Source organism: Odocoileus virginianus, chromosome 27, assembly GCF_023699985.2.
Source record: "Odocoileus virginianus isolate 20LAN1187 ecotype Illinois chromosome 27, Ovbor_1.2, whole genome shotgun sequence".
NCBI classification, from domain to species: domain Eukaryota; kingdom Metazoa; phylum Chordata; class Mammalia; order Artiodactyla; family Cervidae; genus Odocoileus; species Odocoileus virginianus.
Genome location: NC_069700.1, coordinates 26,093,873 through 26,119,799, shown reverse-complemented (window position 1 = coordinate 26,119,799; position 25,927 = coordinate 26,093,873). Strand labels below are relative to the sequence as shown.

Here is a 25,927-nt window from a genome sequence, read left to right as displayed (position 1 = left end):
ATGTCCAGAAACAATACCTACCCTCCCTAGGTACAATGCACTGATATTTTCTAATTCTACTTTACTTTTTCTTAAATGATGGCCATGATCCACTAAATTGATTTCCAACTAACCAGTGGCACAGTTGCAATGGGAATTCAGTTTGAACTGTATGTAAACCTTACCAGTGCCTTCCACAAGCTACTAATGAGCCCTTGAAAAACCCAGCAGAGAGCAGACACACTAACCAACCACAACCAAATAGGCAGTGCCCATCTTCTGTCCAGCAACCCCACAAGTATCTCCCAACCTTCCAGGTTTTCCCCAGTAACCCAGTGACTCCATCATATGCTGTTTTACTAACCTCTTATAAATTCAGTCCATCAATCTCTTAGGGTGGCAAAATTCATTTACTGCCCACCATGTAAAGCAGTATTTCCCTTCTGTCCGCAAGCCTGTTCTTAAGCTTGAAGAGAAGAAAGCTTTCCATGAGCCCACAATTAAACGAACAAGTTGGTATTCCACATGCCTTTATCATCTATTTTGTGGGTAACATACAGGAGTTATGCACACGCGCAGACACACACACCCCCACCCCCCACTCTCTCTCATCTTTCCAGTCTTAATCCCTGGCAGATGCAGCCTCGGGTGAAATGAGAAACCAGGGAACCCCCTGGAGCCGGGGGAGCCACTCATCGGCATGACCGTGAAAGCGGTGGACTCACTCTCCAAACCAGAGAAGCGCCTGGCAAACGAGCCACAAAGTCATCTCAAGACCCAAGTCGGGAAAGGAAAGGGAGAACGAGAGAAATAAGACAAACCAAAGGAGCCGCGACAGACTGATCGGCCTAGGCCACCTCGTGAAGCCTGGCGGCAACCCGCCCCAGCCCTAGAAAAAGCAGGTGAGCGCGGGCCAGGGGCGCGGGGTCTCAGAGGCCCCAGAGAGCGGGGCCGCCCTCGGAGAGTGGGAGAGAGCAGGGTCCGGGTCAGAGGTCTCCCTCCCCGTCGGGACCCTCTGCCCCTGGAAGGCCCACGATCCCCGCACTCCGGCCCTTCCTCACCCACCCCGGGGGAGCGCGCCACGGCTCCAGCCGGGAAGGGAAGACGGGAAGCAGAAAGTCAGGAGCGTGACGTCCCTTCCCCCCAGACACACTCCATACCGCCTTCGCCGCCTAGGAATATCCCGCCGCGGGCCCCACTGGCCCGGCGCCGCCTTGCCCCCCCACGCGGCCTCGCGCTCTGCGCCTGCGCGGCGGACCCAGCCGGGAGGGTGGTGATCTGAGGGTGCGCGCGCGCCTTGCGTGTCCTGGCGTGGGGGTGTGGCCTGCGCGGCCCCGCCCCTCCTCCTGCTCCCCCCCCCCCCTCCTCCCGCTCCCCCTCCCCCAGACACTGCCGCGGCCGCCGCAGGAGCCCGGAGCTCCAGCCGCCCAGCGACACCCCCTCCCCCTCCCCCAGCCCCGCCCCGCCCCAACCCGGGGCTCGGAGCCGGAGCCGAGTCTGCGCCTGGGGGTGAGTACGCGACCCTTCCCCAGCCCCGTCTCTTTTCTTTTGAGGATCCCACCACCACCCTAAAGAAAAACCCCGATCTCAGCTGCGCGTCCCCTCCCTTTCAACCTCCTGCGGGACCCAAAGGTGCCCGGGGCCCGCGGGACCCAGGGGTGCCGCGCGCTGCCCCCAACCCCGGCACCATCCTGAGCCTATCATGTGAGTCCTCCGACCCCTGCCTGGGGTCCAGAGGTACACCGCCCTCTGTCCCCACCCCTCGAGAGATCCGAGGGGTGGGACCTCCGCCCCCGGCCCCCTAGCACCACTCTCCTCCCCACCTGCCCGGTCCAGGTGCGCCTCCCCTCCGCGCCCCTCCGGGGTTCCGGCTGCGCCCGATCAGCCCGCCGCCGCGGTAGGGAATCTGCCGCCCCCGCCCCCGAGTTCTGGATTCCAGGGTCGCCAAGTCCAATGCCCTCGGATCTTTTTATCTTTTCTCTGGCTCTAGGGGCCGAGTACCCCCGAAGTCGGCCCGGGGCAGGGGCTTCGGGCTCGGGCAAGGGCAGGGTTCGCGAGAGCTGGGGCGAGGCCGGCCGCTGCCCTCGGCCGGTCTGGGGACTGGTCGGAGGGCTGGGGAGGCGACTGGCCCCGGGAGCGTGTCCTCTCCTTGCGCCCCACACAGTGCAGTTCATTCATGAGCCGCCCGGGCCTGCGTTGGAGGGTGCGGTGGAGAAAGGATTGGTTCGAGGAACCGGAGAGGGGCAAAGGCCCTGTTGGGGGGAGGGGGCGTGCTTTGTCCCTAACCCTCCTTAACCTCCTAGGGAGGACAGTCCCAAAGCTTTGGCGCCTTCTTCCCCAAAAAGATAAGGACCCTTGGGAAGTGGAGAGGAGAGGTCAGAGGGCTGGCTGTCCTTGCGGCTCTGTGCTGCCACCTGCCTGGGTCCCTTGGGTGGAGGACTGGCCGCTCCGCACTCCACTTTCCTGGAAGGGGGCGAGGGGGTTGGGGGGGCGCACAATGGGGAGGACCAGAACTTCCGTACCTAAGACCACTCTCCAGCCTCTCCCTGGGTCTGCATCCCCAACCCCTCCTGAGGAGGAACCCCCAGTCCTGCCTCCAGGCACTGTGAGGAGGGGAGTGGCCCTCCCAGCGGGGGGCTACCAACAGGGATGTGCTGGCGGCATGACTATCCTCCAGGGTACCAGAGGGTCCAGGCCCTGGCATGCCCCAGGTGGCACATGCTGGGACCTGCTGTTGGCTCACCCGGTTGGGTCTTGGCCTCTGGTTGGGTGGGGAGGGATGTGGCAAGGCAGAAGTCAGGTGGTGAGTAGGGAAGAAGACCCTTTTAGACATCTTACAAGTTCCCTCCAATTATAACAGTCTTGGAGACGTGGGTTCAAATTCCAGCTCTGCCATTCTTTAGCTGTGTGACCTTGACAAGTTACTTAACTTCTCTGAACCTTAGTGTCAATTTAAAAAGTATGCTCACAAAATAAATAAATAAATAAAAAGTATGCTCACTACCACCTGCTTACAAGATTAATTATGAGGATCAATCTAGATAGTACAGGTAAAGAGCCTGGCACCCTGCCTGGTAGTTGATCAATAATGAGCTCTCCTCTCTGAACTTCTGACCCATCTTGGTGTATCATCACCCTCCCATGCTACCCCCAACCCCGGCCAGCCTGCTGGGGATGGATCAGTTTGTTTGAAGAATTTAGAAACATTCCCCTGTCACTCACTGGCTGAGTCCTGAAAGCAGCCTAAACTCTTAAGTCTGGACAAGAAGCCCATCTAGACTGAGGAGTTCTAGCATACAAAGTTCTGTTTTATTTTGATTTGTACCACTTCTCTACTAAACCAATCCCTTTCATTCTACACTTTATTGATAACAGTAGCTAATTTTTTTTTTTAGAATCCATTTACGCCTTTAACTGTACTAAGAGCTTCACCTAAATCATCTTGTGTAATTCGCAAAACAACCACGTGACTGAATTATTATCCCCATTTATAGATGAGGGAACCAAGGCCCAGGGTGGTGAGGTAATGTGCTCAGGTCAGAAGCCATTATCTGTCTCATCCTAGAGCCCATGCTCTTAGCCACCAGGCTCTGTTGCCTGTCCCCTCCACCTGCCTCAGAACTCGAAATCACAAACCCAGGGAGCTAGAAGCAAGAGGGAAGGCAAACAGGTAGAAATAAGGTGTGGCATTTCTCCAGAGCTGTAGCTGACAATCCCCAGCCCCCAGCCTCCTGATGGAAGTGACTCCTCTGTTAGCTGAGGCCGCAAAGTGCTATAGTTAAAAGCATAGACTTGAGCCAGGTTGCCTAAGTCCATATCCAGATCTATCACAGGCTAGCTATGTGTCATTAGGAAAGTGATATACCCTCTCTGAACCTCATCGTCCTCCTAAGGTTGTGATGAGGAGTAAATGAGACGATATTTGTAAAGCACTTGGAACAGTGCTGGCATAAAATAGGAATTAAACAGGTACTTGATAAATGCATTCTTTTCCTACTACTTTTATCCTCACTTGTGGATACATTATTACCCCTATCTCAGAAGTTGGTAGGGATGGAGTGAGGATATTAATATCTATTTGTTACAGAGTGAAAGACTGAGGCCCAGGTTACATAGTAACAAAACTAGTCTCCATCTTTATCTCCTTCCAACAGACCACACTGCCTTCCTATGATCCCAAGTCCTAAATTAAATCTTCCCTAGTAACTCTTTAACAAAAAAACTTTTAATTTATAGCTTCCTAACCCCGCCCCCCCCAAGCAACATGCACACACTTCTTGATGATAAAATAACCTTCAGTGAGCTAGAAATAAAATCCTCCATCATTCTCCCTACACCTTTCCAGCTACAGCCTCAGTGTCAGACCAGAGAAATTCTGGGATACCACTGGCTCAGACAACCCTGTAGAGTGGATGAAATGTCCCTCTCTCCCCCAAATGTTCTGCCTCAGTCCCTTCCCTTCTCTCAGCTGCTCTCTGTGAAGGCTTTGAGAGCAGCTGCCCAGGGTGAAATTCAGCCCAGCAACCCCGCCTCCACAATTAAGAGCTTGGAGTAACCCAGTCGGCTAGCTGGCAAGCTGAGCCACCAGCCCTGGCTCCACCCTTTCCTGCCCTGTGACCTCCCTGTGAGTGGCTTCTCCTCCCCGGTCCCTGCTTCCTCCCCTGCCAATGGGGAGTGTGCCCTGCTTACTTCAGGGTGCAGGTGGGAAGAGCAGTGCAACTGAGGAGGGAGTGATTTGTGACTGTAAAGAGGGAGGTGACAGATGGACATGGTGACTTCGGTTACTAAAGCGCAGACCTTGACCCTCACTACTCTCCTGGGTTCCCTTGTGTAGGAGCTCCCAGAATGGTTCACCTTCCTCCGAGTGAAGAGGATAGAAGGAGGGGCATGTAACTCTAGGGGTTTGTACCCATTACACTCTGACCTGGGGGAGCCTTGGAATTTCAGAGACAAACGGGCAAGGAGTATGTGAGGGCTGGATCGATTTTTGAAATGTGTTTGAGTTGGGAGTTAGAGGTGGGGAGACTAGTATAGAGGCCCCCCCCCCAATTATTACAGCCCTAAGATACCTATACCTACCTTTCACCTTTCCTGGGGCTTTTTATATTTACATACCCAGGCTCCCAGACACACCCGCATACACACCTCCACTTAGACACTAACAACTCTCTTCATTTCCAAGGACAGCTGTGTAGTCACCCACCTCCCCACCTCCACACACACAGATACACATATCAACACAAGTTTACACACCTAAACACACACATTCTCTCAGTGCTCTGGTGTTCCCTAGCCAGAGAACACATAATGAGCATTCACAAAGCTTCTGCAGCATCCTGTTCTAGGCATGTCAGAAAAGCATCAAGGTGCCCTGAAAAGTGTTCAGGCTTTAAAAAAGAAGTTGACCTAGGTTTGATGCCCAGGTCCATTATTTTATGAGCAGTGTGACTTTGGGAAACTTACTTAACTTCTCTGAGTCCTATGCCCTCATCTTAAAATGGGAATGACATTCCAACTCCAAAGAGTTAATGATTAAATGAAAAATGTATGTCTTCTTGAAACATTGGGCACTCTATACATGGCACCTGCCACAGTTACTGAATTATTATTATTTTTTAAGGCAACATGGGCTGGAAAGGAAGAGGGAGGACATAGAACACAGGGCAGTTATTCCCTTAGCCTTCTTAACCCAGGCTTTTCAGAGACTCCCTGGAACCAAGTGAGACACACAGACAACCCCAGCTTCTCCTCTGGTGCCTCTTGCCCTGCAGCTGAAATGTTAGGAAGAGGCAGCTGAAAATCTGGGATTGGTGGGTGGGCAGGGGAAACTTTCTGAGCCACCCAGGGGGCTGGGAGATGCTTGCTCCCAGAGTTGCAGTCACCCATCCCAGATTTGTTGTTCTGTTTCTTTGTCTGGTTTCCTTTCTTCCCTGGGGACCTCCCCCCCCCCCACAAAGCAGAGCTTGTGTTGTCAGCAGAAGGGGCCCCCAGGGGCCCTCCAGTAGGACTGGGGGTGGGGCCACGAAGCCGCGCCCACACATCTCCTCCACCCCAGGAGCCTCCCCAGAGCCCTGCCCAGCTGGTCCCCAGGCATCAGGACTGGCTGCCCCTTCCCTCCTCCTCCCCACCCGTCCGCTGGGACCGTCGAAGGCTTGAAAGCCTGACAGTATCAGGGAAGCAGGCCAGAGGGCACTTCCCTGGCTGCAGGGAGCTTGGGCTGGTTAAGAGACCCCCGGCTCCTTCTTCCTTTGCCAATCAATGGAAAAGCTTGCTGCAGGGCACGGCATTCCCAGCCTGCCCTGCTCTGGGGGCAGGAGCAGGGCACGCTGGGAATTGTAGTCCTTATAACTCAGGTGCAAAGAAAATTGGAAAGAGATGAGGAAACTGGAGGAGAGAAAGGTGTAGCTGCTGCCATGGCCCAGGAAAAAGAATGAGGGTAAACAGGTGTGGCTGGGCTGAGTGAGACAGGTGGCACAAATGCAGAAGTCCTGCTTTTTAACAGACTTCCCACCGACCCCATCCTCAGACCCTACTCTGAGGACAGAGGGCCAACTTTAAACATCTCACTTTGAAGCCAGTTATACTGGGAAGGTGGTTAACTGAGTTGAAAACTGAGCAGATGAAACCATGCCATTGTTCTAACAGGGGTAGGAAGAGACAGTCAGGGTCAGGTAACTGGCTCCTGACCCATCCTCCCCTGGCCTGGAGACCCTTCCACTTAGTCTTGGATCTTCAGACCTAAGACCCCTCTCCATCTTCCCTCAGATTCAGCTCTGCCCCCTGCCTGAGACAGACAGAGACACAGAGACAGAGAGAGCCAGTTTGTGTTTGGAGAGAATGGGTGTGTGTGTGTATGTGTGTATATGGAAGTGGTGGGAGGTAAATTGCTAGAGACTCAGAGACATCTTCCAGCTTAGAAAAACCAGTCGCCCCAGTCCAGACCCAGGCTGAGTTCCCCAGACCCAGAGCCCAAAAGCCAGGGAAAGTAAGTCTGTGTGACTCAACCCTCTCTTCCTGGGCCCTTATCTCCAGAGGCCAGAGCTTCCACCCACCCAGGCAGCCCTGTGATCTGTCCTCACTGTCACCTCCCTACACCCACCCTGCTGAAGCCCCAGGCAGAACCGTGAAGGGGACAGGGGCTGAGCCCGGCTGACCGCTCCGCCCTCTGCCCAGGAGAACCATGAGGCAGTAGCAGCCATGCTGCCCTTCCTGCTGGCCACATTGGGCACCATGGCCCTCAACAACAGCAACCCCAAGGACTACTGCTACAGCGCCCGCATCCGCAGCACTGTCCTGCAGGGCCTGCCGTTCGGGGGCGTCCCCACCGTGCTGGCTCTGGACTTCATGTGCTTCCTTGTGAGTGCCCACATGCCCCCCTCCACCCTTGACACCACACCCTGTATCACGAATGGCTAACACCCGCCACTCTAACCACTCCCCCACCTGCCCCTGACTCCCCACGTGTGACTGCAGGTGGGAATCCCCATCACCCAGCCCAAGTTCAGCCTCAGACCTTCATCCCACCCAGAGTCATCCTTTTCTCAGACAAAAATCCTGCCCCTCTGCCCTGCCCTCCTAGCTAGTCCAGGGGGTGAATGGCCTCCCCTCCTGCCAACCACCCCCTCCTTCCTCAGGCACTGCTGTTCTTGTTCTCCATCCTCCGGAAGGTGGCCTGGGACTACGGGCGGCTGGCCTTGGTGACAGATGCAGACAGGTAAGGCTCTGGGACCCTCCCCTTACCCCTACACACAGGCTGGTGTGCGCACTCACACGCCCACACACACATGCACATACACCTTGTCCACGCTCCTCAGGGATAGGAGGAGAGTCAGCCCACTCTCATCCTCTGGTGGGGGCAGCGGTGGTGGGGGGGGATGAAGGGGGACCGGTCCCAGAGCGGGCATGCGGGCACAGGGGCCCACAGCTGGGCCTTGGTCCCTCGCCAGTCCCTGGAGACCCATCCCGGCCCCCCGCTAACCCTGTCTGTTCTCTGTCCCCAGGCGCCGGCAGCAGGAGAGAGCCCGAGTGGAACAGGAATAGTATGTGGGGCAGCAGCCCCCTCGCCCCCACTAAACCAGCTTTCCTTTTTCTTCTCTTTCATGCTTCTCTTCCCACCACGTTGCTGGTGTCTCTTTCCGTTTTCCCCTCTGCAGGCTCGTGTTCGGATTAACGCAGGTGGTGTGCTTCGCAGAGCAGGGGGCTCCCCAGCTTGTCTCTGCCACTCTCCCCCGTCTCTCCCTCCGGCTCCCGGCCTGGGAGAAGCGGCTACCTGTGTGCCCCGCGCACGCGGGCGTCCGCCGCCCCAGTTGGCTGGGGCGGAGGAGCCGTCTTCCTTGGGAACCCACCCGACAGTCACCCTGTTGGTTGCAGAGACAAGATTGGGTGTCTCCAGTGGCTTCTCATCCCCTAACAGCTAGTTCTTCCTATTCCAGGGTTCCCCGCTCACCTGCTCTGGAGGCCTGGGAGGGGGGCGGCCAGAGAAGCTCTGAGCGTGGCCCTCTGTGTCCGTCACCGTCTCTGTCTATAGGCCTGGCATTGGAGTTGCGGCAGCTGCTGGGGTCGGGGAAGGGGGAGGGCAGGGTGGGGGACACCTCCCAGCCCTCCGAGCCCCTGGCCCTTCTGGGGTTCTCTTGGTCCAGCCTGTCCTTCCCCATCACCACGCGCCCCCCCCCCACCATTGCCCTGTGCCCAGCGTGGGCTCTGCCTACCTGGCCCCCACTGGTCAGCTCCAGAACTGCAGGGCCCCGCTGACTTCGTTCAGCAATCATGGGGTGCTGATGAAGACTCCCCCTCCCACCCTTCCCCCATCCCTGCATCAGTGCCCCCCACGTCCCCGGGGCCCCTGAGGGGAAGGTGCGGGTTCTAGGGAGGCAGAGAGAGGGCAGTCACTCTTGCACGCTTCTGCCTCTGAGCGTTCTGTGCCTTGTCTGGAGCTCTGGAGTGGGAGCCCACCCACTCCACCTGGCTCCCCAGGGACTCAGACTCACCCCCCTCTCTGATCTCTCGCCTCCCCACCCCCAGTGTGGCCTCGGCTATGCACGGGGACAGTCACGACCGGTATGAGCGTCTCACGTCTGTCTCCAGCTCCGTCGACTTTGACCAAAGGGACAATGTGAGTGTCCTCCCCCCAGCTTCTCAGCACCCCCTCCTCCGGGGCACGTGGGCTCAGCAGCCTTGGCTTCAGGTGATGTGGAGTCAAGGGTCTATGCGGTGGGGCCTTCTGCCCAGCAAGGGTGATGCTCATCCGAGAGCCACAAGGTAGCCCCCAGACCCAGAACTCGGGGCTCTGTCTTCCACGGCAGCCTCCAAACCAGCAGAGGTTGAACATCTGTGGTTTCTAAATGTCATTTTCCCCAGTAGAGTTCTGTGCCCCTCTCCAGTGATCAATCCTAAGGACCTCTTTTTCCTTAGACATTTTCCTGGAAGTAATCATGAACCTTCCAGGCCTGCTTAGCAAAGCATGCAGAATCCATTGTGCTGCTCAGCGGTTGCAGGCTGGTGGCCCCTGGCAATCTGGGGCCAGATGACCTGCTTGTAGATTGGAGCTGAGGGGCGGGGCCCCTGTAGACAAGGCATGTACTTGGGGAGACATAGCAGACCCCAGGCCCCTTTAGATCAGACCCAACACGCTGGCATTACCTGTCTGGCCCCCTGTCATTCTGCCAGGGTGAGAACGCTAACCCTGCTCAGAACTCTAATCCTCAGGCTATAGGGTGGCTCTGGTCAGTCCAGCTTAGGCTGGGGGCCCCGGGAGCAGCAGCTCCTGTGGCCCCCATAGCAGAAGAAGCCTGTCAGCTTCCTGAGTTGGACTCATACTGGTAAGTGACAAAGCAGAGGTATCACCCCTCCCAGCCAGAGCTGTCCAGATGGTCCCCAGACTTAGGTGATGTTGGCAACAGATAGCACGGTCCTGTATCTTGGCTGGAAGTCTCTCAGTAGGAAGTTGGGTCAGGATCTCTCTGCCCAGCCTTTCCCCACATAGCCCCACCCTGCCCTGAGCGGGGTCTCTGTCTGAAGACAAGCCTGGGGGCTGGAGAGCAGGAGATCACAGCTCACTGTGACCCTGGGATGGTCCCTCTGAGGTATTCTTGGGGTTTCCCACGTGCTGCTAGTGGTAAAGAACCTGCCTGCCAATGCAGGATTCACAAAAGATGCAGGTTCGATCCATGGGTTGGGAAGATCCTCTGGAGAAGGAAATGGCAACCTGCTCCAGTATCCTTGCCTGGAAAATTCCATGGACAGAGGAGCCCAATGGGCTACAGTCCTTGGGGTCCCAGAGAGTCAGACACGACTGAGTGACTGAGCACACGGAAAGTAGGTGGCAGGACCGTGGGCAGCGTGGCCCCCTCCTCTGCTCTTGGCAGCCACGTTGCAGACTCCACATCGCAGAAGCTGTAGGTCTGAGGTCCCTTCCTCGGACCCCGATCCCCACCCATCCCCACCCTGGCCCACACAACTGCAGGACCTTTTCTCTGGTTCCGCTGCCCTTGGGTGTTTGCGGGGACCTGCAATCAGAGCCCAAGAGTCCACAGGTGACCCCACGTGGCCTTGGTCCTTCTTCCTCCCTGAGATTGGGCGACTCTCCTCGCCCCTCTCTGGGATGAGCTGGTTTCTGAGGGGGCTGTGGGAGCTGTGAGAAGGTGAGCCACAGCCTGGAGGTGGTCACGAGGTTGGGGTAGGGTAAGGAGGGAGGCTAGAAGTGGGAAGGGAGGCTCGGGGGTGGCGGGGGGTGGTGGGATGGGGACAGCAGCTGACAGCCCTCTGCACCCCCCAGGGTTTCTGTTCCTGGCTGACAGCCATCTTCAGGATAAAGTAAGTGAACGGTCTTCAAGCTCTAAAGAAAGAGAGAAACAACAGACCTGTCATCTGCCTACCAAGTCCAGAGGCCGGCATCTCTGAGGGCCTTAGCACTCCTAGCCAAGCCAGCACCCCCTCCCTGCTCCAGGGGCCCAGGCCCCTGCTGTTCCTCTGAGCTGGCCTCACTTTACCCCGCAACAGTCTCCTGTGCCCCCCCGCCCCGCCCCTGCCTGGAGGGCCTGCTCTGCCCTCAGCTCTCCCCACCCCTGCCACCCTGTGCAAGCAGGGGCTGGCGCTGCCACCTCAGAGCCATGTGCAGCCAGCGGGTGGGGGCAACAGGCAGGCTGGGGGCAGCCAGCCAGCTGCAGGCAGGAGCCAGTATTCCTGCAGGCAGAAGTCAGGAGATGGAGCCAGAGTGCGGCAGGCAGGCAGTGAGCCTTGAGAGAGGCAGGAAGCCGGGACAGGTCAGCACCGCCACCGCCCTGGCTCGTGGGCTCCCAGGGCTCCCCAAATCTAAGGGGGAGCACCACTAAGGCACCATTACTTCCCAGACATCCCTCTGCCCTCCTGCCTCTGTCTCCTCCTGCCACTGTCCTCATCCACCCTTCTCGGGCGGTCCTCTCCCTTTCGTTTCTCCCCACCCCTTGCTGCTCTTTCTCTCTGCAGTCTGCCTTCTTTTTCTTCTCTCTGTCTCTCTCCCCCAATCCCTCTCTTCTCTTCTCTTTTCTCTTTCCCTCCCCTTCTCCCTGCATCCTTCCTTCTTCTCCCTCCCCTTCCCTCTCCCTCCTCTCTCCCCTCCTAGGACATGGGGGACCCAGAGCCCCCCTCCCCTCTTTCAACCCCATCCTGCTGCCGCATCAGCCAGGGCTAGGGTGGATGTGGGCTGAGGTGGGCCAGGGCAGATGAGCCGTGGCCCCTCCAGCACGCTGGTCCTCACCGCATCCCCCTGTCCCCGTGCCCGCAGGGATGACGAGATCCGGGATAAATGTGGAGGCGACGCCGTGCACTACCTGTCCTTCCAGCGGCACATCATCGGGCTGCTGGTGGCCGTGGGTGTCCTCTCTGTAGGCATCGTGCTGCCTGTCAACTTCTCAGGGGACCTGCTGGGTCAGTGAGGGCTAGGATGGGCGCAGTGGGAAGAGGAGGGAACGGAAGGGGACGTGCCCTGACCCCTCCGTCATCCTCTCCCTCATCCCACCACCCAGAGAACAACGCCTACAGCTTCGGGAGAACCACCATTGCCAACTTGAAATCAGGGTAAGAGTGGGAAGCTGGTCAAGCGAGGCCTGGGTCTGCGGGCAGAGTCTGGGCAGGAATGGGGAGCAAGAAAAAGGGGGGTGTTCGGGGGAGAGGTACTGAGGGTGCAGAGATGGCGGTGGGGCCTTGAGGGCTTGGGATGGAGCCAGAAGGAGAGGATCCCAGGAAGGACTGGCTGGTAGTGACTGGAGGGCAGTGTACCCAGCAGGGAAGGCGTGAAGAGATGATCTCTTGGGGACAGTGCGGTTGGAATGGGACAGTCTCGGGGTCTAGAGGATGTGGGGTGTGGGGCCTGCCTTGGGAGGGTGTCGGAAGACCCGAGTCTCTAAAGGGGCCCTGTACCAGGGTTGTTGTTTTTAATACTTATTTTTGGCTGTGCTGGGTCTTCATTGCTGAGTGCGGGCTTTCTCTGGTGGCGGCGAGCAAGGGCTACTGTAGTTGCATTGCGATGGCGTCCCTTGTTGAGGAGCGCGGGCTCTAGAATGTGGGCTCAGTAGGTGTGGCGCACGGGCTTAATTGCCCTGCAGCGCCCACAGCATGTGAAATCTTCCCAGAGCGGGGATCGAACCGTGTCCCCTGCACTGGCAGGCGGATTCTTCACCACTGGACCACCAGGGGAGTCCACCAGGGTTTCATGAACACTGGCAGGTTGGGGGTGTTTGAGAGTGTTCCAGCCCCGGTGACCCCACTCACCCCTCTGTCCCGCCAGGAACAACCTGCTGTGGCTGCACACCTCCTTCGCCTTCCTGTACCTGCTGCTCACCGTCTACAGCATGCGCAGACACACCTCGAAAATGCGCTACAAGGAGGACGACCTGGTGAGTGCAGCAGAGCCAGGCTCGCCCCCCAACCCACCCTCCAGGGACTCTTCCTGTCTGAGGTGTGGTCAGCCCCTGGGTGAGGCCAGCTGGCTTTGAATCCTGGCTCAGCAGCCCAGGAGCCCCCATCCTGCCGGTTAAGTCACCTCCCCCAGGCTCGGTCCCCTCCTCCATAGGAGGAGAGAACGGTCCCTCTCCCAAGGTGGGTGGGGTGAGGTGAGGCAGTGCATGGAAGGCCCCAGGGCAGGAAATGGCTGTGGGAGTGATTGTCCCTCTTCTCCTATATTTATTCCCCAAACCAGTACTGAACACCCACTCCATGCCACCCGTGCTGGGGCCTCCCTGAGGATCTGCGAGTGGCACCCGCTCTGTGCCCCCAGAAGCCCTCAGGGGGCAAGAGGCCAGGGGGCTTTCACTCTGCTCACTGTCTGATTTCTATTAGAACACCGCTCCTGGCTTATCCCGAGGTCTGCTCCCACCCACCTGCCCCTCTCTGCTCCCCCGTTCCCCACCCTCTCTCTGAGGGTCAAGCCTCAGGAAGGCAAACTGGTCCCCTTCACTCTCCAGGTGAAGCGGACTCTCTTCATCAATGGAATCTCCAAATATGCAGAGTCAGAGAAGATCAAGAAGCATTTTGAGTGAGTAGCTCCTCCCCGCCCCCCAACCCCCAGGACCTGTGGACCCTTCTTTGCCTTCTTCCAGCTCCAAGAGCATCATCAGAGGCCTCTCTCTCCAGGGGGGCTCAGGGGGCTGTGGTGCAGGGTAGGGGGTTATGCTAAGGAAGAATTCTCCAACTTCAAGGTGGTCTAGCAGTTGGGCTGAACTTCAGGTCCCTCAAAGAGCTGGAGAAATACTTGAAAGTGAGTCCCTGGGCCTTTCCTCCTCCTGGCTTGAACCAGGTCATGGTTTGTGGACCCCGGGTCCACGGGCCCTTGAGGATGTGGCCTTCTCAGAATTGTGCGTGCTGTTCTAGAGACTGTGTACATGCGGACTGGCAGGGAGAAGGGTCTCAGCTTTCGGTGCATCCTCAGGGAGCCCAGTAGAGCTGGGCTGCATGTTCTTCTGCTTTTCAGCCAGAAGTCTGTCTTAGTAAAGGGAAGGAAATCCGCCTCCAGTGGCCGGAACAGTCTGTATACAGCATCTGTCCATCTGTCCACTCAGCAGATGTTCTCAGGCACGCTGAGGTCCATGTGGTGGCCTGGGGACTACAGAAATAATGCAAGACCATCGAGTTCTCAGGGCTTAGCAGTGCAGAGGCCGGCTTTAGGGACCAGTCCACAGTCTCCTTAGAGATTGGTCTGGGGACAGTATTAGGAGTTGGCCGGTGGTCCTGATGAGGGCCATTGGTGGTCTGGATCAGGGCTTGGTCTCTAGTGAGGATCAGGACTTAGTGAGGTCGGTTGGCCTGGATGAGCAGTCAGCTGTTAGGATGGGATTGTCAGATCCCAGGCCTCTGTGTTACAGAATGACTGGTTTGTGACCAGGGTTTTTGAGTGACTACTCTTTTTTATTCAATGTGCATTTATTGGTCCCCTTCTGTGTACCTGGCATAAATCAATTAGAAACAGGTCCTGCCCTTGCATAGTTTACAGAACAACAGCTATAATTAGCTCATCAATCATTGGTCAGTATGAGAGAACAATTTGGGGTCCCATCTGGAGTTCAAGCTGTACTCAGCGTTAGGGGGCAGGCTGGGTCAAGATTAAGGACAGTGTGTGCTGAGAATTAAGCGACATCTTAATGCTACTGTCCAAATGGAGTCAGCTGTCAGCTTGTACAGACAAGTCCATTAGTAACTTGTCTATACAAGTCTATACAAGTATCTTTTTTCTTTTTTAAGGAGATAACTCTTTTTTTTTTAATTGACCCTTTCTTTTATTTATGTATTTATTTGGTTGCATGGGGTCTTAGTTGTGGTATGTGGAATCTAGTTCTCTGACCAGGGATGGAACCCGGGCCCCATGCATTGGGAGCGCAGAGTCTTAGCCACTGGACCACCAGGGAAGTCCCAGTAACAGGTATCTTTTGAGCATCTTGTGTTACACTGGAGCAGGAACCTGGGGGTATGGCAGGAAACCTGCCCTCATCTGCTTATATTCTAATAGGGAGAACCAGATGGCAAAGAAATGACCTTGGCAAGTAGGGGTGGGTACCCAGAAGAAAACCAGAGCAGGCAGAGGGGCAGAGCGAGGGGTCATGGAGGGTTGCTGTTTCCGATGGGGTGGGCAGCGGGGGCTCTGATAGGGTGGCCTGAGAGCAGAGCCCTGTGCGCAGTGAGGGAATGAGCCCTGTGAGTCGAGCATCCATGGATCCAGCACACGTTTATCATACACCTACTATGTGCTTTGTCCCAGGGAGACAAAGAAGAGCCAGGCTTGAGTCATGTCCATGAGGAACTCACAGTCCAAGATGTCTCTTTCAGGGGTCCATCTGTGGTATTGTTTAGGAGACAGCCCGACTAAAATTGGCGGTCATTGGCAAAAACCATCCCAATCAATATTGTAAAGTTAATTATCCTCCCATTAAAATAAATAAATTTATTTTTTAAAATAAAATAAAACTAACGGTCAGGGGGACTTCCCTGGTGGTCCAGAGGTTAAGAATCTGCCTTCCAGTTCAGGGGACGGAGGTTCAATCCCTCACTGGGGAATTAAGGTTCCACATGCTATGGGGCAACTAAGCCCATGCACCATAACTGGAGATCCCTCATACTACACTGCAACAAAGACTCGATGCAGCCAAATAAATACATAAATAAAAAGAATGTAAAAAAATCTAGCAATCAGCCTATAAGCAGGGGTTGGGAAGACTGCAGTCCTCATTGGCATTTTTAGCGTCATGGTGAGCATTATTTCATTGACCCATCCATTCAGCACAGCACAGTGGGTGTTTACTGAGCACCTACTATGCGAAGGCTGTTGATTATGTGAGGGCTGTTGACCCAGCACCTGGGTACATGGTGCTGAGCAGGAGGCAGCCCTTGTCCTTGTGGAGCCCCTGCTAGTTGTCAATACCCACCAGGGTCTGGGTTCCAGGCCTGGGGTCTGGATTGGAGGACTAATCCAGAAGAATCGGGGGAGGACCTGTGTGCAAAATCAGGGAACCTGTGTGGTAGGGATTAGGGGATTAGAGATTAGCTGGGTGAAAATGAGGATTTAGCCTGCCACAGGGCTGACAGCCCTTCCGAAGAGGAACCTGAAATGGTTTGAGCAACAGCAGTACCGGGGGCTTCCCAGGTGGCGCAGTGGTAAAGAATCTGCCTGCCAGTGCAGGAGATGCAAGAGACGGCTTCAATCACTGGGTGGGGATGATCCCCTGGAGTAGGGAATGGCAACCCGCTCCAGTGTGCTTGCCTGGGAAATCCCATGGACAGAGCAGCCTGACACGCTGTAGTCTGTGGGGTCGCAGTGTGCCGGACACAACTGAGCACGCACCCACTATTCATATCCTATATCCTGTGTCGGGGAAGAGTCCGGAGCCTCCTGGGAAGTGCCTTTCAAGGACACCATCCCAGATTTAAGTTCCCAAATTCTCATGGGTTTGTGAGGTCCATCTTGTTACTTTAGAGTCATGTCTCCACATCTTTAACACTTGGTATTTCCTTCTTTAAATATTAAGCAAACCAAAAAAAGTCAGGACCTCTATCTAGATTAGGGATTAGGATCAGGGAGCAGTGTGTGATCAGGATGAAAACGGAAGTGTTCCTCCATGCAGGCTGTAAGCCTCCCTCAAGCCCTGCTGGGTACCAGCTACTGAGTCTGTCTGGTCAGTCTCAAGTCAAGGTGGAGTCAACCTTGGCTCATGGTTAGAGGTTAGTCTTGGGTCTGGGTTATGGGTCAGTTGGGTCAGGATAAAGGATCAGTCTCTGGTCAGTGTTTAGAGGTCAGTCTCAGGTCAGGGTCATTCTTGCGCCAGAGACCATTCTGTAGCCCAGGGCTGTGGGTTGGTTAGGATCAGTCAGTGGTCAAGGCTCAGTGCTGAACTCAGGGTCACCAGGTCTCCTGGGAGCAGGGTTAAGAGAACAACCGTAACTAAAGGCAGTTTCTCTGCACGTAAAATCCCCAGCCCCACACAGGCATCAGACCATAGCTGTGATGTCTCCAGCACCCTGTGAGTACGGGCTCTCATCTGGGTCCGTGCCCAGGCTAACCTGTGCACACTACCCCCCCGATGTGGATAAACAGGAAGAGCAATTTCAAAGTTTTATTCTTGGGAACTATCGTCTTTGCAGACTCAGAAAGAGGGAGCTTGAATTGGGGCTGTGTGTCTTGAAAGGTGATGGGGTCATGGAGGAAAGTTGGGGACAAGGGAGGGACAGGGTCCCTGCCAAGGGTGATAGTGGACTGTGTTTCAGGGAGGCCTACCCCAACTGCACGGTTCTGGAAGCCCGCCCATGTTACAACGTGGCTCGTCTGATGTTCCTCGATGCAGAGAGGTAGCGGGGCTGGGGGTGGGAGGGCGACATTGGAGGGCCCCCTGCCCACCGTGGGGGGCATCTTGGCTGCCACTCAGGAGTCTGGCTCCCCTTCCAGTTGTTTCCCAGGGCGTTTGATTTTAATTCACCCCCGGGGCGCCTGCCAGTTCAGATCTGGAAAGAGCAAGTCCTGGAGGTTAGAGGAAAGGGTTCCACTGTCCCTCCCCTACTGTCCCATTTGAAGATGTACCCTTCCCCTGCTACAGTCTGAGAAATTTAGGCTATGGGAAGAACTTCTGGCCCTCAGGGGATGATGGGGAGGCCCTGGACTGGGGGCATGTCTGAACCATGCACCCTAAGCAAACCCAAGAGCACAGTGGCTCTTGTCCTTGGGGAGTGGACTCCATGACCCCCGAGCTGGGTCACCTACCCATCCTCCAGCAGACCCAGCTGCGGGGTGGGTGACCAGGCGCCTGGTTCCCACAGAAAGAAGGCCGAGCGGGGAAAACTCTACTTCACAAACCTCCAGAGCAAGGACAATGTCCCCACCATGATCAACCCCAAGCCCTGTGGTCATCTGTGCTGCTGCGTGGTGCGCGGCTGTGAGCAGGTATGGGGGGTCCTGGGCTCGGCTCAGGCCTCAGGGCCCCCCGGCTCTGGATGACTAGGGGGAGGATGGGAGGTCCTGGGGAGACAGGTCACAGTGGAGACGGATGCATCCCCCAGTTGAGCCTGTCCCACAACCTCAGGAACACCCACACACACACAAGCAGGCCTTGCACATAAATACCCCAAAGTCGAGGGGTCCCCCAAGGAAGCAGAGCTGGGCTGAGGACCACAGGCAGGGGCAGCCCCTCCCGTCTGTTCCTATGTCCTGGAAGCCCTAGTCCCACTGTTGGGTCTGTTCCCTACACCTACAGCAACCAAGTTTTCAAAACCCATATCAGAAGAGGTCAGCCAAGAGCCCAGCTTGCTGAATTTACTAGCTCTGTGGCTTTCAGCAAGTTTCTGGACCGCTGCATGCGTCGGTTTCCTCATCTGTAATACAGGGCTGCTTGTACCCACCTCTCAGGGTGCTTGTGAGGAGAAGCGAGTGAACGGAGAGCTTAAGGCAGTGCCGAGGCTGCAGTCGGCCCCGGGCGGGGCCAGCTGGGTGAAGGGAGGGGACCGGCGGCTTGACCAAGGCCCCATCTCGCCCGTCCGTCCTGGCAGGTGGAGGCCATCGAGTACTACACGAAGCTGGAGCAGAAGCTGAAGGAAGACTACAAGCGGGAGAAGGAGAAAGTGAACGAGAAGCCCCTCGGCATGGCCTTTGTCACCTTCCACAACGAGACCATCACGGCCATGTGAGCCCTGCCCACCCGCCCCAGCCCCGAGGGACCGGCTGGGGCCCTGGGTCCCCGGTAACCGTGCCCCCCTCCCCCAGCATCCTGAAGGACTTCAACGTGTGTAAGTGCCAGGGCTGCACCTGCCGCGGGGAGCCCCGCTCCTCGTCCTGCAGCGAGTCCCTACACATCTCCAACTGGACCGTGTCCTACGCCCCCGACCCCCAGAACATCTACTGGTGAGCAGACGGGGATGGCGCTGGGGTGGTTCCATGGGGCACGGGAGGAGACGGAGGTCCTAGGTGTCTCTGGGGTCGGGTCAGGCGTCCAGCCCTGGGGTGACGCCTCCGCCCTCCCAGGGAGCACCTCTCCATCCGAGGCTTCATCTGGTGGCTCCGCTGCCTGGTCATCAATGTCGTCCTCTTCATCTTGCTCTTCTTCCTCACCACCCCGGCCATCATCATCACCACCATGGACAAGTTCAACGTCACCAAGCCTGTGGAGTACCTCAACGTAAGGCCCACACCCCAACCCTCCACACTGTGCACCAAGACACAGACCCCAGGCCCCTGATCCCCCCTGGCCAAGGGTATGTGAGGGGCATGGAGCCAGTCTCCCTGCTGCCCAGTCGAGCTCTTGTCCTTTTTCAGCCCAGCCCTGCTGAGAAGGTCCCACACCACCGTGGGCTGCAGATCCGCTCTGTGCTCTTCCCTCAGGCTCCCTGCCACCTTTCCCCGGGAGAGGCCTCCCTCAGTTCACACTCACCTAGAGGGGCTCCCCAGGAAGACAGCGCCTGGGTCGATCCCTAACTAACCATGTGACCTCAAACCAGGCCCTTCTCCAAACCACTCAATCTCTCCAACCAAAGCGTGAAGGGCCAGACCAGATCCTTGGCCTCCAAACTTGGATTCTGATGCCCTTTATCCAAGGAAATCTTATGTGAAACTCAGTGTGGAAAAGCAAGGTTGCTCAAATGGCAGTGGTGGTGGTAGCGGGAGCTTCTGCTCCTCTGTCCTCACTCCCCCTACAAGCCTCCTGGGAACCTCAAAGTTCATGAGAAGGCACTTTGAAAATCACTGGGTGATAATAGCATAATAGATAAGACCCAGGCTGCCTGGGTTCAAATCTCGCCCCCCCCCCCCCCCACTTCTCACTATCTCATTTATTGAACCTCATTTTGCCTCAGTGTACTCATTTTTAAAATGGGGTAATATCATTATTGTAAGAATTAATACATGAAAAGTACATGATCCAAAAAAAGTCCATCATCAGTGCTTGGCACATAGTAGGTGTTCATAAATGCTAACTACTAATACAATTCGCGCAGGGATTGTACAGATGGCCCCGGCCCTCAGAGGTTCTGGGCTTATTTATTCATTTGGCTGCGTCGGGTGTTAGTTGTGGCACGCTGGAGCTTCACTGCATCACGTGGGGTCTTTCGTTGCAGTGCGCAGATTCTCTTGTGGCACACAAGACTCAAGTAGTTGCAGGATGTGGACTCTCTAGTTGTGGCACATGCCACAAAGCATGCAGGCTTTTAGTTCCTCTGAGGCATGTGGAATCTTAGTTCGCCAGTCAGGGATTGAACTTGCTACCCCTGCACTGCAAGGCATGGTGGGACTTCCCACCAGGGAAGTCCCAATGTTCTGGACTTCCGATGAGGCCCTGGGATCTGGGGGCACCCCAGGGCTCAGTGGAGGAGGGGGGCAGGTAAGCCACACCAGCTGGGCCCACTAGACAGCCCCTGCCTGACACATCCTCCCTGCTGCCCTCTGCAGAACCCCATCATCACCCAGTTCTTCCCCACCCTGCTGCTGTGGTGCTTCTCGGCCCTGCTTCCCACCATCGTCTACTACTCTGCCTTCTTTGAAGCCCACTGGACACGGTGAGACACCCCTCTACACACACACCCTCCACCTTCAGACCCCCCACGCCCCGGGCAGTCTCAGGGCTGGCAGGGGAGGGATGGTGACTGGGATCCTCACCTTGGGAAGGCCCCCTCCTTCCCAGGGGACCCTCCTGGGACTGCAGGAGCTCGGGGGAGCAGGCACGGGGCTGGCTCGCCTGACCTCTGCCCCCACCCCGTGCCCCTCTCCCACCCCAGCTCCGGTGAGAACAGGACCACCATGCACAAGTGCTACACCTTCCTCATCTTCATGGTGCTGCTCCTGCCCTCGCTGGGACTGAGCAGGTGGGTTTCGGAGGAAGGGGTGGGAGCTGGGGTGGGGGACGGCGAGAAGGGGAGCAGCCAGGGGCCCCAGGTCTGGGGCACGTCCTCAGGGCTCCTGGATGGGACGCTATCCCCTCTGGTGTTCTGGCTACTCCAGCACCCGACACCTCCATCCCCTCTCTTCTCCTCCCCAGCCTGGACCTCTTCTTCCGCTGGCTCTTTGACAAGAAATTCTTGGCTGAGGCAGCTATCCGGTTTGAGTGAGTGACCAGGGTCCCCAGGGAAGGAGACCAGATTTGGGGAGGGGGGAGTATTCCCCCATGGGAGGGTGCAGCAAAGCACCCGCCCCTGCGGTGGGGAGGAGCAGGGGCTTTATCATGGTCAGGCATCCCAAAGGTCGCCCCCACAGGCTGTCTTGGGTGCATGCATGGGATGTCTGAGGGTCTGTGTTGGGAGCCTCTCTGGATTCTGAGGTCACCCTTAGGGTATATTTGCGGCTCAGGGGGGTTTCTATGGTGGGCTCTGCAGCTTGTATCATGGGACTAACTGTGGGACCTGGAGCTTCACTTGGGGGGTTTGGAAAGGTCTATAGTGGGATCTTGGTTGTGCTGTGGGAGTGACACTTGGGGGGTTTGGAAAGGTCTATAGTGGGATCTTGGTTGTGCTGTGGGAGTGACATGAGGGTTCCTAGGGGGCTTCCTGAAGGTCTCAGGTGCCACCCCTTTGAGTCTGTCTGGAAGGCTCTTGGGCTTACACCTCACTCAGAATGACCATGGGGGACTCTGGGGCTCACACCTTGGGGTGTTTCTGGGGCACAAGCTCTGTGAACACCACTGAAGCCTCAGGCTATCACCCAGAGGTGTGAATGTGCAATTCTCTATGGGGCCCCTTCCCTGGGAATCTCTGTGAGGTGAGTCTTGGGGGACACATGCCATGGCTGTTTATGTGGGAGCAGGCTATAGGGGTCTTGCTCTAGGCCATCTGTAGTCACCTTGGGCTCACATTTGAGGTGTCATGGGTACTGACAAAGGTCCCTGGGCTCCCCCACTCTGAAGATTTCTGGGGGAGGGTCTCTGGAGCTTGAGTTCTGGAAGTGTCAGAGGCGTATACTCTGGGGGTTACTCCTGGTTAAATTAAGATCTAAGGCAGGGAGCCTTCAGGGTGTTTCTGGGGCTCACACCCTTCAGGGTCTCACAGGGAGAGGGATGGCTGTGGAGACCTCCAGAATCATACCCTGAACACTGGTCTCCTTAGGGGTCTCTCCACTCTCCAGGGGTCTTTATGTGGCACAAGTTCTAGCGGCGCCTCTGGGCGCACACACACTGAGGTTGTCTTCGGCTTACTTTGGAGGCATCTGGGGGTTCACAGTCAGGGGTCCCTGAGACATGGGTGCTTTGAGGGCTCAGCTGGAGGGTCCACGTGGAAAATGGCACCTTGGGGGCGCTGGCACGCTGGCAGTGGGCAGGGGGCCTCTGGGTCCCCCAAGAGTGCAGAGCTGGAGCACCTGGTGCCCGCAGGTGCGTGTTCCTGCCCGACAACGGCGCCTTCTTCGTGAACTACGTCATTGCCTCCGCCTTTATCGGCAACGCCATGGACCTGCTGCGCATCCCGGGCCTGCTCATGTACATGATCCGGCTCTGCCTGGCGCGCTCGGCCGCCGAGAGGCGCAACGTGAAGCGGGTAGGGCCGCCCGGGGCTGCCGCGGCCCGCACAGCACCCCCTGGTGGCCCAATCAAAAACTGCAGCAGCCGTGCTAGAGCGTGGGGGCCCCAGGGGGCCGGGACCTGGGGAGCCGCGTTCCAAGGCCCTCAGTCACCCCCTTCCCGTCTGGGGCCTCAGTTTTCCCGTGTGTACAGTGACATAGCGTAGCTACCCTGAAGGCCCCTCTAGTTCTAACAGTCTAGTGTTCTGTGATGGGAACTGGGGGAGGTCTGGGTCTAGACCCAGGGTCCCTCTGCCCTAATCCTACACAGAGGGCTCTGGGCATCCAACTCCCAAACCCACCACCCTGCCAGCCCCTTACCCCTGGAAGGCCCCTCCCCAGGCCCCATCACCATACCCACCCTGATCTCTGACTCAGCCACAGCCCTTCTCTCCATCAGCTTCGCCCTGCCCTGCCCTGGACACTGGGTTCCTTTCCCACCCTCGGCTTCTTTCCTGGCCCCAGAGTTCCTGTCCCTTTCCCTCCTCCCACCTGCCTGAGCCCCTCCAGTCTCCCCCTCCCCTCCCCTCCCTGAGCGACCCTCCTGCCCATCTCCCCCCCAGCATCAGGCCTACGAGTTCCAGTTTGGCGCAGCCTACGCTTGGATGATGTGCGTCTTCACGGTGGTCATGACCTACAGTATCACCTGCCCCATCATCGTGCCCTTCGGTAGGCACCGCCGCGCCGGGACCTGGGCCCTGCTCGGGGGGACCCAGGACCTCTCCTGCTCCACTCTAGCAAGGCAGGCCACCCGAGTGGACAGGGCCCCGGCTGGGAGACCGGCCCCTCGGGCCTCCCGCCTGGTCCCTGGCTCAGTCTGGGACTCGGCCTGGGGGGGAGGAGGGTAAAGCCATCTCAGCTCAGGCTGGCTTCAGCCTGTGTGCGGGTCCCTGGGCCACATCTCCCCAACACGGCCGTATTCCTTCACACCAGTGCCTTCACGCAAGTGGGTATATTTGGACACAGATCACCTGCCCACTGAGGAGTCCACACACACACACAGTCGTACACAGGATCCATGGGCACACTTGTACACAGCCCCGTACACTCGTGAAAGACCTTTGGGTTTCAGGGAGGGTTTGGGTCCTTACCACTCCTGGAAATACCCTGCTGTCGCTGCACCATGTGACCTCGGCAAGTCCCTCTTCCTTCTGAAAAAATTAAGCAAAGTTTCTCTTCACCCCCATCATTCCCCCCATCTGTCCTTCCCCCCTGCCACTAACACCCTAATCCATTCACTACCCTCCCTGGTTATTGAAGGCTCCAGACTCCCAAACTAACCACCTTGTCCCCATTTGAAACGTCCCGTTCCCTCAACCTCCAGGAAGAGAGACCTTACCGCCTAACTTATACTCCTCTGTTTACGGTCAGGAATAGGAAAAAAACAACATGCAGGAGGGTGCTTGCTGACCCAAGCCAGTAGATTTCTAACAGTGAATTCCTGGTGAGGGGCTGCAGAGTGAGGGGGTTGAAGCAGGGGAAGCTGAGGTTCCGTGGTCCTGCGAGGAGCTTGGGGCTCAATTCTCTACTGGGCCTGGGGGGCCAGCCCTCCAGTGACCTTGCAAGGCCTGGGACGAGCCGTGACAGACACACTCAGGCCCGACAGCACTGGGCCCGTGTGGCTTCCCCCAGGGCTCATGTACATGCTGCTGAAGCACCTGGTAGACAGGTACAATCTCTACTACGCCTACCTGCCGGCCAAGCTGGACAAGAAGATCCACTCGGGGGCCGTCAACCAGGTGGTGGCCGCGCCCATCCTCTGCCTCTTCTGGCTGTTGTTCTTCTCCACCATGCGCACGGGTGAGGGCCGCCCCCACCCTCGGGGGCTGGGGTGGGAGAGGGTGCGGGGGGCAGAGGAGGCTCCCGCCAGGGTCCAGGCCGAGCAGACCACGGGGCCCAGGGAGGGCGGGCGCAGGCTGGGGGCCTGGGAGAAGCCGAGGCATAGGGGAGCGTGGGCCTGCGTTCAGGAGGGAGCAGAAGCCCCTGGGAGAGGGGCCTGGGGGAGAGGTCGCAGCCCTTTCTCTGCCCTCCCCGCCCCCCCCACCAGGGTTTCTAGCCCCGACGTCCATGTTCACGTTTGTCGTCCTGGTGATCACCATTGTCGTCTGTCTCTGCCATGTCTGCTTCGGACACTTCAAATACCTCAGTGCCCACAACTACAAGGTGGGAGCGAGGGGGCAGGGAGCCGGCGGAATCTGCGGGCTGGGGGTGGGGGGTGGGGAGCTGAGGGCAAGGGCCTCCCCCCTCACCCACTGACTCATTCCGGGCCCCTCAAGATTGAGCACACGGAGACAGATTCCGTGGACCCCAGAAGCAATGGACGGCCCCCCAATGCTGCCGCTGTCCCCAAATCTGCGGTGAGTGCCCCGCCCCCAACCACGGCCAAGCGCGCGCGGGGGGTGGGGGGGTGGGAAGCATGGCTTCCCCACGAAGCTGGGTGTCCTGTCAGTCATCCAGAAAAGGGGGAGCCTGTCCCAGAGCCCCGGGGTCAGGGAGGGGATCTGGTTCTACCAGGTGGGGGCTCTGCTCCATGTCCCCCCTGGAAGGAGAGTTGCTTCCCCTCCCCCCACAGGCCGGGAGACCCCCCCCACCCCGCCTTCCCCACGAGGGGCCCCCCGCTGTCCACGCTCACACTGCCCTCTTGTCCCCCTTCAGAAATACATCGCTCAGGTGCTGCAGGACTCAGAAGTTGACGGGGATGGGGGTCCCGGGAGCTCGGGGGACGAGCCCCCGTCGTCCTCCTCCCAAGACGAGGAGCTGCTGATGCAGCCTGACGGCCTCACGGACACAGACTTCCAGTCTTGTGAGGACAGCCTCATAGAGAACGAGATCCGCCAGTAAGGGAAGGGAGGGCCCTGGCGGCCACGCCCTGCCCCCGCCCGCCCGGCCCCCCACGGACACTAAAAACAAAACGCTAATAATTTATTAGATCTAAAGCCCCTTCCTTCCCCATCCCCTGCTTTCATTAAGGTATTTAAACCTGGGGACTTCACCGTTCTCTCCCCCACCACGGAGGCAGGGTGGGTGGGACTCCCCCCCAACCTCAGTGAGGAGAGCCCCGAGCCGGCCCCGGGGCAACGAGGGGTGTGGACAGGGTTCCCCCAGATCAGTACCCCCCCTGGGCTAGTAGTATGATCAGGAAAGGGTTAATGAGAGCCAAGAGGGGTACCTGTGCCATGGCTGGAGACCTGGTGGGGGCAGACGGACCAGGGACTGCCCCCCCAGCTCTTACCTCCCCTCCCCCCAAGTCCCGCTGGGATCTAGCGCCCCAGGGAAGCGGAGCCTCCAGCCCCTACGGGGTGGCATGAGAGGGGAGAGCGTGCTGAGTGGGAGAAGAGAGTCCAGCCCTGAGCCAGGGGGACTGACCTGGGGGTGGGGGGTGGGCATGGCTGACACTGGAAAATGGGATTTTGCACTGTTTGGGTTTTTTTTTTTTTTTCCTTTAAAATAAAAATGAAAAGCTCC

The 25,927-nt window shown here is 57.6% G+C and overlaps 2 protein-coding genes and 1 long non-coding RNA gene across 11 annotated transcripts in view; 1 reads left to right on the top strand and 2 right to left on the bottom strand.

Moving 5' to 3' along the window:
• MRPL14 (mitochondrial ribosomal protein L14) overlaps positions 1 to 1,247 on the bottom strand; it is a 12,836-nt gene extending 11,589 nt beyond the window's left edge. For 2 of the 6 annotated variants that reach the window (XM_070456368.1, XM_070456370.1), the window contains exons 1-2: positions 1,140 to 1,240; positions 344 to 445 (exon numbers count right to left, since the gene is read on the bottom strand). The gene's annotated coding sequence lies outside the window, so the exon portion shown is untranslated. The other 4 variants (XM_070456369.1, XM_020890758.2, XM_020890753.2 and 1 more) reach the window with 4 other exon arrangements.
• On the top strand, positions 597 to 25,927 carry TMEM63B (transmembrane protein 63B). 4 transcript variants are annotated; one of them, XM_070456364.1, is made up of 25 exons: positions 597 to 881; positions 1,435 to 1,488; positions 7,153 to 7,335; positions 7,614 to 7,693; positions 7,980 to 8,018; positions 9,001 to 9,091; positions 10,754 to 10,791; positions 11,741 to 11,883; positions 11,982 to 12,033; positions 12,743 to 12,851; positions 13,419 to 13,489; positions 17,206 to 17,286; positions 17,752 to 17,875; positions 18,478 to 18,611; positions 18,692 to 18,829; positions 18,950 to 19,103; positions 20,369 to 20,475; positions 20,695 to 20,781; positions 20,955 to 21,020; positions 22,278 to 22,440; positions 23,026 to 23,131; positions 24,095 to 24,262; positions 24,510 to 24,625; positions 24,739 to 24,819; positions 25,118 to 25,927. In XM_070456364.1, exons 3-25 carry the CDS (start codon positions 7,177 to 7,179, stop codon positions 25,301 to 25,303), a joined length of 2,493 nt encoding a protein of 830 aa, XP_070312465.1. In that variant the 5' UTR covers positions 597 to 881; positions 1,435 to 1,488; positions 7,153 to 7,176; the 3' UTR covers positions 25,304 to 25,927. The 4 variants fall into 4 exon arrangements, with proteins under 4 accessions (XP_070312465.1, XP_070312466.1, XP_070312464.1 ...); XM_070456365.1 differs by lacking the exon at positions 1,435 to 1,488; XM_070456363.1 differs by lacking the exon at positions 597 to 881 and having other exon boundaries at positions 1,351 to 1,488.
• LOC139031427 (uncharacterized) lies at positions 17,041 to 18,489 on the bottom strand. Its single transcript, XR_011483903.1, has 2 exons — positions 18,331 to 18,489; positions 17,041 to 17,439 (listed from the first exon to the last, which is right to left on the bottom strand). It is a non-coding gene; the product is annotated as an uncharacterized lncRNA (long non-coding RNA).

Excerpts from the sequence above, each read along its gene's own strand:
- TMEM63B (XM_070456365.1), top strand. The coding sequence starts at position 7,177 with ATGCTGCCCTTCCTGCTGGCCACATTGGGCACCATGGCCCTCAACAAC. Across the intron at positions 10,792-11,740 it reads ACAGCCATCTTCAGGATAAA|GGATGACGAGATCCGGGATA; the intron begins GTAAGTGAACGG and ends CCGTGCCCGCAG. Across the intron at positions 13,490-17,205 it reads AAGATCAAGAAGCATTTTGA|GGAGGCCTACCCCAACTGCA; the intron begins GTGAGTAGCTCC and ends ACTGTGTTTCAG.